This window comes from Aotus nancymaae, unplaced genomic scaffold (genome assembly GCF_030222135.1).
Source record: "Aotus nancymaae isolate 86718 unplaced genomic scaffold, 86718_ANA_hifiasm-v0.15.2.pri h1tg000004l, whole genome shotgun sequence".
Taxonomy (NCBI): Eukaryota; Metazoa; Chordata; class Mammalia; order Primates; family Aotidae; genus Aotus; species Aotus nancymaae.
In genome coordinates, this window is record NW_026988415.1 from 60,079,492 (window position 1) to 60,095,047 (window position 15,556).

The 15,556-nt window shown below is 33.5% G+C and overlaps 1 protein-coding gene across 3 annotated transcripts in view; it reads left to right on the plus strand.

Annotated features, from left to right (window-relative positions):
- APOOL (apolipoprotein O like) overlaps positions 1–15,097 on the plus strand; it is a 74,804-nt gene extending 59,707 nt beyond the window's left edge. For all 3 annotated transcript variants that reach the window (XM_064362758.1, XM_064362756.1, XM_064362759.1), the window contains 4 exons: positions 1,045–1,136; positions 7,540–7,653; positions 7,849–7,966; positions 14,585–15,097. In XM_064362758.1, coding sequence (XP_064218828.1) covers positions 1,045–1,136; positions 7,540–7,653; positions 7,849–7,966; positions 14,585–14,673 — 413 coding nt within the window. In that variant the 3' untranslated portion in view covers positions 14,674–15,097. The remainder of the gene's footprint in view (positions 1–1,044; positions 1,137–7,539; positions 7,654–7,848; positions 7,967–14,584) is intronic.
- Positions 15,098–15,556: the final 459 nt, after the last annotated feature.

A 15,556-nucleotide genomic window follows, 5' to 3' on the forward strand; every position in this document is an offset into this window, starting at 1 on the left:
ATTTTCGTTTTTGTAATATACCAGATAGGCTGTTCCCTTGTTAGATTAGGGATTGTATAAGCTGTTTCAGATAATAAAAGTACTTACCCCAATTAAAAAACCCATCTTCCAATTGCCCACATCACAATTACAGTCTAAGATACTCAAACAAGCACTTAGCATACATATTATTTTGAACCAGCAGTCTAGTTATATGTATGGAACTAAGCTATGGCTTAGAAAGTAGTGGATTTCAAACTATTCTGTAGAACCCTCAGTTTCATGGATGTGTTTAGTGGTGGTATCGGAATAAAGGAAAAACCACACATCCAGGGTTTGATACAGAGCTTCCCACTCCCAAGTTACTCAGAGCAGTGTCAAGTTTATAGGTTTTATATATTGAAGTTCCCAGGGAGATTCTATTTGAAAGATATTTTGAAAGGATTTTGGTATCAAAAATGATATGAAAATAACTCAAATGATATATAGTTAAGGCACTTTTGGATGTGCATTACTTATGTCAAGTTACTTGCAATTATTCTTCAGTATTCTAAATCAGTGACATGAAGGAGTTATGTACCTGTTAAAGTCCTTAGGTGATTATTTAGTTGAGTCATTCACCTTCCTAAATACTCAATCAAGAAAGGACATTAAGAGAGAGTCCATTTCACTTTAACATGGTGTCACAAACACAGTAGTTAATTATCTATATTATCATGCTTTATTAGATACTTGGAAAATTGTGGTTATAACTTTGGGTTTCATAGGACATGAAAAATACCTAGCTTTCAAGCAGAAGAAAATCATCAATTCCTTTTGTGTAGAAAATTGTCAGTATTTAGATTGAGAATAATTTTGTTAAATTGGACATGACAGCTAAGGAGTAATTGAGTTGAGATCCTTAAGGGCATTTTTAGCTTCCATCTTGATTGGTGTAATTACCTAAGAAGTAATTTAACAGAGGGTGATGGCTTACCAGGGGAGCAAAGAAAGCATTACAGTATAAGAACATCAAGTCTTTGGTGGCATCTATTTGGAGTTTAATAATTTATTTGCATTTTATAGGTTCTAAGTTTAAGAAAATTACTTATCCTCTGGGACTGGCCACTTTAGGAGCAACTGTTTGCTACCCAGTTCAGTCAGTAATAATTGCTAAGGTAAGTTCTTTTTAAATAATAACAACATTTCAGTATTTGTTTAAACTCTCAGTGTGACAACATTTAAATGTTACACAGCACCTGCAGCATTTAATTTTAAGAGACATAGTTGATAACAACTCTTATGTTGGCCAGATCACATTAGCATCTCAGCATGGTAAATGCCATTCTTAATAGGATGAATTTGTTTAAATATAGTTCAACAATGTAAAGGCAGATTTGAGGATTATGATCAGAGACACTGAATTAGAATTTATGAGGAGAAATATTGCTCCATTGTTGAGGTATATAAACTTGAATTTTTATTTAAAGGAAGATTAAAATACTAGCAGCTGTTTGGTTCAGCAAATTAACCTGACGTAAGAAACAACCAGTTGATAGATTGGCTTTTGTGGTTTCTGAAGGTAAAACACACACATACACACACACACACACACACACACACACACAAACTCAATATATCAAAACCACTTAGAATAAAGAAACATCTATAGTTGTTTTGTCATTTTCTTGTGAGCTTAAGTACAAATCCAAATTCCCTTAATGATTTGAACAGTTTTTGTCAGTATTTTATTTTTAACACATGTTCAGATTGAGAAGGAAACTTTGAGTTATGCATTTTTTTCCCTCATTTCCTTCTCTTAATTACCAACAGTTAACATTTCCCCCACACACTTGAAACAATGTGTAGTGTTACCAGAAGGACTTTCTGTACTTGTATTCTCATTAGTTCATCGCATTAATTATTGATGTAGAGAAAGTTGCCTATCAATATTTTGAGAATGTCAAGGATATGGTGTACTATGTAGTTTGTAATGTGGTCAAACTATAAAAGCTCATAACCAAGGAAAAGAGCATTATTCATTGTCTAGTTATATCCAAAATAATTGATAACATTGTAAACTTATTTTTAAAATTATTTCCTAATAATTTACATAGGAATTAACCACTTAAATTAATAAGATGCTAGTATTGAAAGAAAATGTTAAGCTCATTTAATTCAACCTTGGTCTTTTCTCGTTTATCTATGGGGAAACTGTGACCCAGAGAAGTTTCACAGTGACTGACTTCCCCAGCATCATACTGAGCTTCAGATTTTTTGCTTCCATGTTCATTACTCTTCCCGGTAGATGATGCTTCCACTGATTCTTCTTTTTTCTAAGAGTAATGACATCATGGTTGTTTTTACAAATTTTACCTGTTTATCTTTAGATAATTTAAATATTTCAGAAAAGTTTAGGAAAAAAACAACCTGCCACCCAAAATGCATCTATCCATATAAATATCCACATCAACATTTGGATGGAATGTTCTTCTAGACATCTTACCATGCATACACAGAGATAGAAAAACAGATGTTTGAATAGGCAGGTAAGAATGTGATCATAGTATATGTCTTATTTTTATTGTTTAAAATAAAGTATGAATTTTACAAAAGGCAAAACAAAATAATTGCTGAACTTCAAATAAAATTTTTCTAGTATAAGAGATTAATTTTCATATCCTTCACCCACTTTTGAATGGGCTTGTGAAAATGCAATAAAAAAATTAAAAAAGAGATTAATTTTTAAACGTTCTTTTAGAGTAATTAATAATTGTTACTTAAATTCCTAGAGTTGAAATCCTTGCTTTTCTTTTGACTATATCACATGTAATATCTGACAAATTCAAATATATAATTTTTTTTTTTCAGATGGAGTCTTGCTCTGTTGCCTAGGCTAGAGTGCAGTGGCACGATCTTGGATCACTGCAACCTCCGCCTCCCGGGTTCAAGTGATTCTCCTGCCTCAGCCTCCCAAGTAGCTGGGACTACAGGTGTGCACCACCATGCCTGGCTCATTTTTGTATTTTTAATAGAGACGTGGTTTTACCATATTGGTCCGGCTGGTCTTGAACTGCTGACCTCATGATCTGCCCGCCTCAGCCTCCCAAAGTGCTGGGATAACTGGCGTGAGCCACCGTGCCCGGCCTGAGAATCTATGTACACCCTCCTAGCCAAAACTTTATGAAAAGTCATGTGTGTACAAGAAAAACCTTCTTATTTGTCATAATCAGGACCAGTAGTTAACAATTTAAAATGTTGAAACAGTGAGTTGTAAAAAAATATAAATATGTATACCCTCAATTTTACTTCAAATTAAAACATAAATGTCCTTCTTCAGCCTGGCCAATATTGTGAAACCCCATCTCTAGTGAAAATACAAAAATTAGCCAGGCCTGGTGGCGGGTGCCTGTAATTCCAGCTACTCATGGAGGCGGAGGTTGCAGTGAGCTGAGATCTCACCACTGCACTCCAGCCTGGGCAACAGAGTGAGACCCCATCTCAAAAAAAAAAAAAAAGTCTTTCTTTTTTCTCTATTTTGAAGTAGGGCTTTTCTTTGAGTATTGGTTTCCTGGTTAAAGATCCATAACATCATTCTAACCATAAGCCATATCTGTAATATGTCTTCTACAATTTCCAGATTAGGTTCCTTTAAAATAGAGTAAACCGTTAAAAACATTAAAAAAAATAATGAGTGCACAATCCTTTTAGATGGATTTAGTTTATATTTCTCCCATCTGTTATAATTGTCTTACTCATGTCTAATTTTCATAGCAGTTATTTTTTTAGCCATTCATATTTCAGTCTTTATGAAGCATTTAACTTAATTTTCCTAGAAACAATAATTCTTTTTACACTCATATTTTATCATATTATGTTACATGTATACTGTTTAATTACAAGTAAAACTGATGTAGCAACTTGAGGAAGAAAGCAACTTATTTTTGACAAGCATACTAATCAAATTGTGAAAGATAATACCTTGGCGTATTGGAGAGCACCTGATAGGAATGAATATTCAGCATTCTACAAACATCATTTATAATAAATTTTTAAAAAGTTTTATTAGTCAAGTCTCTTAAAAGGATGTCAGGTGAGAGCTTTTATACTGTGTCTCTATTTTCCTGAAGGAAAGGGCCTATAGCTTTCAGGAGCTTCTCCAAGGCATCTATGATATTAAAAAGTTTAAGAAATGTTTGTCCAAAAGGTCTTTGAAAAATGCAAGTCTCACTCCAGTTATTCATCATTTTGAAAATATACTTCAAGATAGAATTACTATTTGCTTTTTATAATTTTCCTCACAATATTTTTGTTAACTTATGTAAAGAGTAACAAGTAGTCAAAAAAAAAGTAGTCTGTCTTTGAAAACTATAAAATATCTAGGAATAAACTAACCAAATAATGTTTTAAGGCCTATTTAAAAGAAAAAAAAAACTATCAAACTACGGAAGGGCATTTTTAAATTTTCACACTATTTAATTGATGAATAAAGATCGAATATATTCAAGGTGTACAACATGATGACTTAATGTACATATACATTATATAATGATTATTACAATCAAGTTAACACATCCATCGCCACCCTTGCAGCACATAATGTACCCAGAACTTGTTCATCTTATGACTGAAAGTTTGTACCCTTTGACCAACATCTCCTCATTTACCTCACCCCTATCCCCTGGCAACCTCCATTCTGCTTTCTGCTTCTATTTGGGTATATATCCCAAAAAAATGCAATCAGTATCTTGAAGAGATATATGTACTTCCATGTTCATTGCAGCATTATTTGCAATAGTCAAGATTAGAAACAACCTAAGTGTCTCTCAGTTGATAAATGGATAAAGAAAATGTGGTACGCATATGTAACAGAGTGGTATTTAGCCATTAGAAAAGGAAATTCTGCCATTTGCAACAGAATGGATGAACCCAGAGGACATTATACTCAGTAAAATAAAATAGACACAGAGAGACAAATACTGTTTGATCTCACTTAATATGTGAAGGATATTTAACAAAAAATCTTGAATGTCTTTGGTGATATATCCTGTTTCGAGATGAAAAGACTAAATGTTCAAATATGGCAAGTGTTTCAAAATCTAGAAATTTAATTCAGTTCTTACAAAAGTCCTGTATTTGAATGGAGTATGACATTCATGCATATAGTATTTATTGTCTGTCTACTGTGTATTGGTTACTATAGCATAGGCAGTAAAATAGATCAAGAGGATAAAAAAGAATATCCAAAGAATTATATTGAGTATATTTTTGTACACAACTGGGTAGATGATTGATATGTGGTACAGGTGGCATTTCAGATCAGTGTGTAATGGAAAGGATGGATTTTTTTTTCAATAAATGTGTTGGAATAATTGGCTGTTTGGAAAAATACTCAGACCTTTACCAACTATCATGGGAAAACTAATTCTAGGTGGAATAAAGATCTAACCATAAACTAGAATACTATAAAAAGTATGAGAAGAAAAAGAGGAATACCTGTTTAATTTTGAGATAAGAAAGGCTTTCTTAAGCAAAATGTAATATACAAGCCATCAAAGAAAAAGGTGACATATTTTACTACATCAAAATTAATACATTTCTGTAGATTACAAAATACCATACACGAAGTTAATGGATACGTGAAAAACTGGGAAAACTATTTGTAACATATATGACAAAGTACGAATATCCTTCGTGTATTAAGAACTCCTATAAATCAATAAGCAAAAGATGAATGTGCCTTCTGGGAAAATGAAAAAAATACACGAACAAGCAATCTACATAATAAGAAATATAAATGGCCTAATATATATAAGATACTTGATTTTATCAACAATCAAATAAATGCAGATTTGGCAAACCATTTAGATATTGGTTTTTAGCCTTTCAATTTGACAAAGATTTAGAAGACTTATAATATCACTGCTGGTAAACAGGGTAGGAAAACAGACTTATACTCTTGGTGGGAATGTAAATTGCCGCAGTATATTGCTGACATTCTGGAGAGCAACATGGTAATACTGTCAAAAATTAAAATGTGTATACTCTTCAGTGCAGAAATTTCAACTCTAGGAATATATCCTGAGGAAATACCGTAAGGGCTGTGGTCCCAATTGTACGTATAAGGATGCTAATTTCATCGTTGCTTATATTTGCCATCCCCCTACCCCCAAAAAGGAAAACAGCCCATAGGCTCACCGACAGGGGATTTGTTAAATCATTGTGCCTCAATAGCGAATTTATTTAACAAATTGTGGCACATCCATTATAGAATACTAAACCAAGCAGCAATTTTAAAAAGTAGATCTATGAGTATATAAAGTAATGTAGAACCATGCCTGTGAAATATTGTCAAGCTTTTAAAAAATCATCTCTCAGAATAATATGTTTACTGTGATCTCATTTGTATTTATAAAGGAAAACAAACTAAGTACATATGTAATTTATTTTGAAAATTTAATTGAAATCATAATTGAGATTGTATTATATATTCTGTAACTTTTTCAAATTAGTGGTTCATCATGAATTTCCATTCATGCCAGTACATATAGATCTACCTCATCTTTTTTGAAAGATCTATAAATGTTAACATTACATTTGTTTTAAAATGTGTTTGTGTATATTTAATGTATATATGAGTAAAAATTCAGGAAGAATATATGTATAACTGTTAACAAAGGTTATATTTGGAGAGGAAGAGGAATTTCTTTATACTACTATATTACTTAACTTTTCAAGTGTAGGTACATACTTAGTAAAAACAATAAAAATATTTCTATTTGAGGATGGAAACCTAATTTTTGAAACAAATATGTTTGTAGAAATTGTAATCCTGGAAAGCCCCTCAAAACATCTTTAAAACTTGAAAAATCAATGGGTGTTGAAATTACTTTAACCATAATGAACAAAAGGATTGGGGAATAATAGGAAAAAAGAAGAAATCAGAAGTAGATTTTCAAAGAGAAAGAGAGATGAATGAAAATAACGGTAACTTTAGGAATTCAGTGAGCATCCCAGGCTCTGCTTGAGTATATTTATCGATCATTGTTTATTTTACCTTTCTACCAAAAATAATAATATTCTTTGGAAGAATTAGCTGATGCTTTTTATTTCTTTATGAATGGAGAAAGCACCATAAAATTTTAAACAAAAGCATTAACTTTGTAGCATGTTAAAAATCTACTTTTCTCAGTCAGCAGTTTATTCCCAAAACTCCTGTTAATAGACACAGTTTTCACTTATATCACCATGTTATATACCTTAAATAGATACAGTTTTTTATATGTCAACCTAATCTCAATAAAGCTGAAAAAAATTTTAAAAATAATGTAGACATAGTTTTAGATTTATATGTTACAATGTGAATGCAGATTATACATTTCTTATAGCCCTTTGCATGACATAACAGTTTTTTCACGTAAGATTTTAGAAATGGTGCTTTGTGTTATATGATTTAGAGATTAATATCTTTATTGATTCTGACCTGAGTGTTCATATAAAATACCTGACAAATCTAAAATGTATTTTTTATTTTAACTTTTAAAAATATATGTTATTTGACTTCCTTTTTGTTTTAATTAGGTAACAGGGAAAAAGATATATGCTACAAGCCAGCAAATTTTTGAAACAGTTAAATCACTGTGGACAAAAAGCAACAAAAAAGAGTCACTTCCTCAACCTAAGGAAAAAACTAAGGTAAACTTTAAATGGAACAAGACGGTCCACATTGAGTTTTGTTTGGGTGGGTGTTGGCTTGTAATGAGGGTACTGGACAGGGGTCGAGGATAAAATAAGAAAGTAGATGAAGGAATTTGGTATAATTTTTTAAAGATATTTTATTCTCTTAGTAAAATGATTTACTTATCAAGGAAAAATCTTTTTGGTAAACAGCTAGGATCCTCTGCCGAAATAGAAGCATCTTCAAAAACAACTCACGTCTTGAAACACTCAGTGCCTTTGCCAACAGAACTCAGCTCTGAAGCAAAGACCAAATCAGTATCCACCTCAGGTTTGTTGGGAATAATTCAGTTTTGTTTTCATTCTTTTCTTAAATAATTTGATAGCATTATCATTAGTGGTTTGAACTTACAGATGCGTTTTCTCCATAAATATTTTGTGTTTCTCGTATCTGTGGTTTGCATTTCTTTTTAGGTTATGAGGTACTTAGGTGCCTGGGATTGTTTTAAATTACCACATAGTTCATAATATAGATCTTTGTATGTGAGGATATAGAGTAGCACTGACAGGTTGATTGGGTGAAACATTTCATATAATGTTATAAATATGAGCTATTTTATCAGGTGGGGGTAAATGGGCCTTTCTAGATTCTATAATTTTAAAGGTATGAGTCACACCTACATAAAGAAATGTAAGCTTCCATTTTTTGTGCTATTTACCTGTCAGTCTCCTTGTCAATCTTAAGACTTGTAATGCTGCTAATATTCCATACTGGCAATAAATACTTTGTGGAACCAAACAGTGACAATTATGCTTTCCAAAAAAAATACTACCATGATTTTACTGTTATCAAAAAGAAGGTGACAGAGTGTTTGATACCATTTTCACAATGTATTCATATTGATTTGCATAGTTTTATCTATATGTACAATGTGAATGGTGAAACCCATTAAGTTGTCTTATTGCAAAGGAAAGGTGACTAACTCAGAGGTTGGGGAATAATAATAATATCCACCTTTCATCAAGCACATACTGTAATGCAGAGAGCTAGAAATGTGTTATTCAGCCCTTACCCACAAAGTAAAACAAAAATCTCTGCTGGATCGGTAATTATTACCATTTTATGATGAAGAGACTGAGACTCTGGGAGCTAAAATAAGTTGCCCCAAATCATAGAGCTTGTGAGTGGCAGAGTTGTGTTTATGGCCTAGATCTTCTTGACATCAAAGTCCAAGCTCTTTCCATTGTGTATAGATTATCTAATTTAAAACTGGAATTTAGTCTCTAATTTCAGTCTCCTCCTCTCTCACTTAATCTTTATATAAACTTTCATTGAATAACAAACCTGATTTGAGTTTTACTATTTTCCTCTGTCCTCTCTCCTTTCTAATCAAGACAAGTTATACAGTTTTAGAGTCTCTGAATAATCTACAGGTGACCATATTCTCACAAGAATATAATGTATGGTCATTTTTCCAAATGCTTGTTAATTACAGAGTATCTTTGTGAAGATGAAGCGTACTACAGCTTAACAATGGGACCAAAACCTTCCCAAGCTAATGTCTTTTCTTCACACATCTGGATTATGGAACCCTTTATTGCCTGTCTTGGGTGATGTGGTATATGAAAAGCACTCTAAGGAGATAATGCAGAGGGAGAAAGAGATGCCAGTGCTACTCATTCTTATCATATATGTCTTGGTCAGTTTGAGCTACTGTAAAAAATACCATAGACTGGGTGGCTTGTAAACAACAGAGAGGTGATTAGAATTAGTTGACGTGATGAGGGTGGAGCCTTCATGAATGGGATTAGTAGTGTTCTTATGAATCTTGAGAGAGCTTACTTTCCTCTACTCTCTGCCATGTGAGAATACATTGAGAACTAGGCTGTCTACAAGCCAGAAGAGGGCCTTCACCAGAACCTGACCATGTTGGCACCCTGATCTCAGAATTTCAGTCTTTAGAACCATGAGAAATAAATTTCTGTTGGATCCAACATTTACTAGTTCTGTTACCTGGGGCAAGTTGTCAAACACCTCGAGCCTCAGTCTCCTCATCCAACAAAAAGGGAACAATAATAGTTCTTGCATGGTTGTAAAGATTAAATGAGATATTGCATATAAAGCACTAACTACAATGCCAGAGATATACTAAGGGGTATCAGTGGATATTAAAACATATCATTATTATCATTTGTCTAGAGTAATTAGCCATTTTGCTAAGAAACAGATTTTCACTGAGCACACTTTAGGAGTAAGTCACTTACCTAGTGGCTACCACTTTTCACCATATAGAATAGATCGGGTGTACTGTCCAACTGTATGTTGTGGCTCTGAATATGAGTTGTTTTCTACCATCTCATGTACATTAATGGAGAAAATTATTATTATGGGAATTACAAATTTAGAAATTTGGTGTCATAGATCTCTTCAAGAATCTGATGAAAGCAGAATGAAATCTCTTATAGTCTTACAAGATTAATGTCCCTCTAAAGCAGAGATTGGTAAACTATGGTTGGTATGCCACCTCTGACTCACTGTTTTCATATATTCTTCAAACTAACAGTGATGGTTGAAAAAAATCAAAGATAATATTTTATAACAAATAAAAATTACCATGAAATTCAGATCTCAATGTCTATAAATAACATTTTATTAGAACATACCCACATACATTCATCTATATATTGTCTATGGCTGCTTTTACACTACAGTGGCAGAGTCGAGCAGTTGTGACAGAGACCATATGGTTCACAAAGTCAAAAATATTTGCTACTGACCTTTTGCAGAATAGTTTACCAATTCTCCTTCGAGAAAGAAGGGATGTGCCATGTACACATGACTCATGTCCCCCTTATGGTAGTTGACAGATTTTTTGTGTATTCGGAGACTAAATAGCCAAACTCAAAACCTGTTAATGGCAAAACGTAATTTCTTACAATTTTTTTGTGCTGAGGAGACAGAAACTAGTCAGACTGTCAGTCAGAAGCTTGGGAATGCCATACCTGAACTGGGAAGAACCAGAGGTTAACTGACTCTTACTAAAACTACAACACAGCCCAGACCCAGCTCAATGCCTGACTAGATTGAGATGATAAGTGTTTCACCCTTTCTAAAGAGCTTCCACCTTTCTGGAGCTTCTACCTTTCTTTCATACACAATGTCCACAAACAAACAAAATAGTAGTTATGCAAAAAGGCAGGAAGATGTGATTGATAGTCAGAAGAAAAAATAAATAAATACAACAATAACAGCAGACCCACAGATGACTTAATATTGATGTTAACTGAAAAGGACTTTACAATAATTATAATTAATATGTTAAATAGGAAAAAATGACAGACAAAATAGATGAAAAGATGGAGAATGTCACAGGAACTTAGAATCTGTTAAAAAAAAAAAAATCTAGTGGCTATTCTAGAAGTGAAAAATACAGTACCCGATATTAAGAACTCATTGGGTGGGTTTAACAGCAGACTATATACCAGAAAGCACAGAATTAATGAATTGAAAGACAAGTCAATAAAAACTAGCCAAACTGAAGCACAGAGAGAAAAAAGGAATGGAAAAGGTTGACAAAGTACTTTATAGTGACTAGTGTCTTTAAGTGTTTGAGTTGCTGAGAAGCTGAATGCTGAATGTCATCCTGATTTTATACACGAGAAACCAAAATAGAATTTGTAACAATCCTTACTTCACTCAGCAATTTATTAGTTTTCTGTCTCATTTTTTGTACCTAACTTGCTTAAAATATCAATGAGATAACATGTGAACTAAATTATTAGTTATGCGATGCTATCAGATATCACATAAGGGCTATTTGAGACTATAATTCATTGCTGTCTCATAACTTTAAACATATTTCTTTCCTATTTGTTATAACACCAGCTTTTTGAAACGTCTGCTAAAAAGCTTTAAGCAGAAAACATTCTTATTAGGAAGCAAACATATAAAAGTGCAAAGGAATGCATCATGATGATTAGGGCACTCAGATTCAAGAAGAGTTTTATGACAGTTCATTCTTTGAGAGGGTAAGAGAGCCCTTAATCCACTCAAGAGATTGAAGAAATTTCTAAGAAAGATATAATTCTTAATTGCTTATTAAGGGCATGAGATGAAGCTTTTTAAAAAGATAGAAATCAAATGACAGGCTAAGTGGTTCTAAACCAGAGGGATCCATATCACAATTACTTGAGGGTTTTTTTTTTTTCTCCAAAATTCATAGGTTCAGACTCTACTCAAGAATTATAAATCTGAATCTCCAGAGGTGAGGCCTCCAAGCAGGTAGATTTTAGGAAGAGCTCCACAGGGGATTCTAATACATATCACTCTAGCTAATAATCTCTGTTTTAAGTTGTTAATAAATTAAAATCTTGAAGCCTTTTAAGAAATTTTGAGGGGTGCTCTAAAGGCAAAAGGACCTTTCTAATTCAGGAAATTGGGATAAGCTGAACCTTTCACCAAATTTAGAATAAGAGTATAGATTAAGGAAGTATTTAGAAGTGCTAGAGAACTTAGTTGATGGACATTGTTAAGCAAATTGGACACATTGAGATTTACATAAAATAATTATTTTTGTCACATGCCTACTATCTGTTTTCTGCTTGATAAAACTTGTTGCACACTTTTCACTTGCACTGAGCAATGGTTCCCACCAGATGGCAGTAGAGATCAGCAGAACTACCAGCGTGTTCCTAACCTTTTTATGTGCTGCAACCTCTTCCCAGAATGTTTTCAAATGCAGAAAATAAACACATAGTAATGTATGAATTTCCTTTAGTATATTAAACAACAATATCTAACAATAGATCTGATAACTTTTAATTTTTAATTAGTGGCGAGTGTGAATATTTTGAGATAATCTGCAACTATAATGTAATAAGATATCTGTGATTTCTGTTGGTGACAAAGAAATCTAAGGTACTGCTGATACTATTGTGTTTTGTTGCCTGTATTCATTATTGAAGAAAATGTCCATTTAAGTCAAAGGTAAGTGAAAATAATGACAAATTTTCCTCATCCAAGTTAATAGATCACATGAGGTCTACAACATACCCCCAAAGGGACATGAAGTTAAGAATTTATTCTGTGGAGAGCTTCATTACCTGTACCATCATAAATACTAATTGCTTTGAATCTGGTTGTTCTGTTAATATATTTGGTGATGAAGTTACACATAGGTATGTCACGCTATAAAATATGTTTCAGAAAAGATAGGTATAAGATATATCATTGTATTCTAATTTCTCTCCTTTGTTTTCATTATAAAACTGGAAATTAACTTCCTTTATGCAGAAAAAGTATGGTTCCAAATGTAATAAAATTAATTTTAAGATGAATCAGATTTTGAACATATTTAAAATAAAAACAAATTTCTGAAGAAATGTTTTTAGTATTATGTCACAAAATAAATATAAAATAGTTGTCTCTTGCCTACTTACCATGCACAAGGTGTTATATGCAGCACTTTGTGTGCATTATCATGTTTAATACTGAAAATAATTGTATGAGATTTTTACTGCTATAAACATAATTTTAAAGAAGAGCCTGGGTTGTTGTGTTGGGGTCAGACAAATGTGGATTCATTCCTGGCTCCACCACTTATCAGCTGAATGACTTTGGTCAAGTTACTTAACCTCTTCAAATTAAAATGGTCTTATCTGTAAAATAAGGACAATGTAAAAATAGTATCTACTTCATGGTGAGATTATAGGATAACACATGAAAATAACTTAGCTACTAGCCTGGGACACAGGAAGCTTGTCAAGATCACCAGTGATCCACACATTGCTAAATCCAGGAGTCGATCTCCATCTTATGCAGTCCATCAGTAACCTTTGGCACAGATTTAATTCCTTCCTCCTTCAAACAGTCTCTTCACTTGACCTGTGGGATATCTCTTGCTCTTGGTTCTCTTACCTCATTCACTGGCTTTCCTCCTTAGTCTTCTTTCCTACATTCTCCTAACCTTCTTAATGTCTCCTAATCTTAACCCAGAAGACTCATTTGCACTCAGATGTTTAATAGGCAATTCACATTTAACACATCCAAAACTTAACGATTCATTTGTTTTTCCCTAAACCTGCTTCTCCCACATTTTCCCCTATCTCAGTAAATATGACCTCCATTCTTCCAGTTTCTCAAGTTGAAGAGTCTCTCTCACAAGACATAGTCAACTCATTTAGGAAATCCTTCCCATTCTACCTTCAACATTATCCAGAACCTGGTACCTTTTCACCACTTCCATTGCTACTTTCCTAATTAAAGCCCTCAGCATCTCTTCGGGAGTACTGTTATTGCTTTCTAACTGGTCTCCCTGTTTCTATCCCTTGTTTTCTTACAGGTTTTTTTTTTCCACAGCCAAGAGTGGTCTTTTCAAAAACATAGCATCATTCACTCCTCTACTCAAAATTGTCCAGTAGCATCTCATCTTACTTAAAGCCAAAATCCTTACCATAGCCCAATGTGACCTAGCTTTCCATTGTCTGTTTGATCACATCTCCTGTCACTCTCTCTGCCTCGCCGCCACCCCTACATACACCAAATCTTGTCTACTGTGTTCCAACCATTTTGGTTCCTCAGACATGGCTCAGGTCCATTACACTTGCCGTCTGCTCATCCTGGAAGGCGTTAACTGCTGGTATCTATAGGGTGCACACCCTCACCTTCAGTTCTTGGCTCATATATATCACCTTTCCAGAGGGCTTTCCCTGGCTGCCCTATTTAAAATTACAAATCACCTAAGCACTCCATGTAGCCCTCCTTCTTTCATTTTTTTCACATAGCACTTAGCCACCATCTGACATATATTTAATTAGTTTGTCTCACCTAACTGAAATGTTAGGTCTGTGTCGCCAGATATTTTTATCTGGTTTGTTCACTGTTGCCTTCCCAGTATTAAAAATAAATTTGTTACGTGACTAATTTTTTTTCATTTTAATACTTTATCAGGTGCTACACAGTTTATGCCTGACCCCAAGCTCATGGATCACGGGCAGTCCCACCCAGAAGATATAGATATGTACAGCACTAGAAGCTGAAGTAGACTGCATAGAGAGACTACATAGAAAACTACAAGATGTGTGAAGTTGCAAATAATGATGAAAAAAATCATGTAATGGGTAACTGATACATGAATGCAATGCAAACAATGTTAAATGATTGACGAGGAGACATAGATCTAAGTTGTAGCTTGCATTTGATGACCTTTAAGGGCATTTATTAAAAAACAACAACAACAAATGAAGACATGAACTCCAGTGAGACTAAAATCTGAAAATACATCTATGTATGTATAAAGACATACATATTTATATGTATAAACATATATTTCTGCTCTAGCTTTCCTGAATTAATGTCAGTTAAATTAGAATGGTGTGTGGAAAGATGTGTTTCCCTCTGTTTTTTTTTTTTTTCCCATTTCCTAGAGCTGGAATAAAATATCCATGTTTTATGGGACATGAACTTGGCTTTGTCTCTTGGTTTTGTTAATGTTAATTCCTCTTAAATGTCTAAAAACATCTCTAACTATTTGAGAGGGCCGCATGCTACACAGGCTTTCTAATACTGCTTAGCAATCCTTCCTAAATGGTTCCTAAACGGTTCACTATTGTGTTCCCTGGAAGAGGTATTACAAACCTTTTATTCTCCTCAAGCCTCTTATAACTGCCAAATTGACTGTGCCTCCTGTTTCACAGATAAAAAAGTAAATTATTAGACATGGCCATTCCCAACTTTTTCCCATCTACCGTCAAGACTTACCTCTTTTCAGCCATGCATTCCCCTTTCTAAGACTAATGCTTCGGTTTGCGTTCTTGAGCTCATTCCTTCCCATCGAAGACCATAATCCACCCTGTTTAATCTCCAGTCTTTGGTTTCTCTTTTTTTTTTTTTTTTTTTTTTTAATTGCATTTTAGGTTTTGG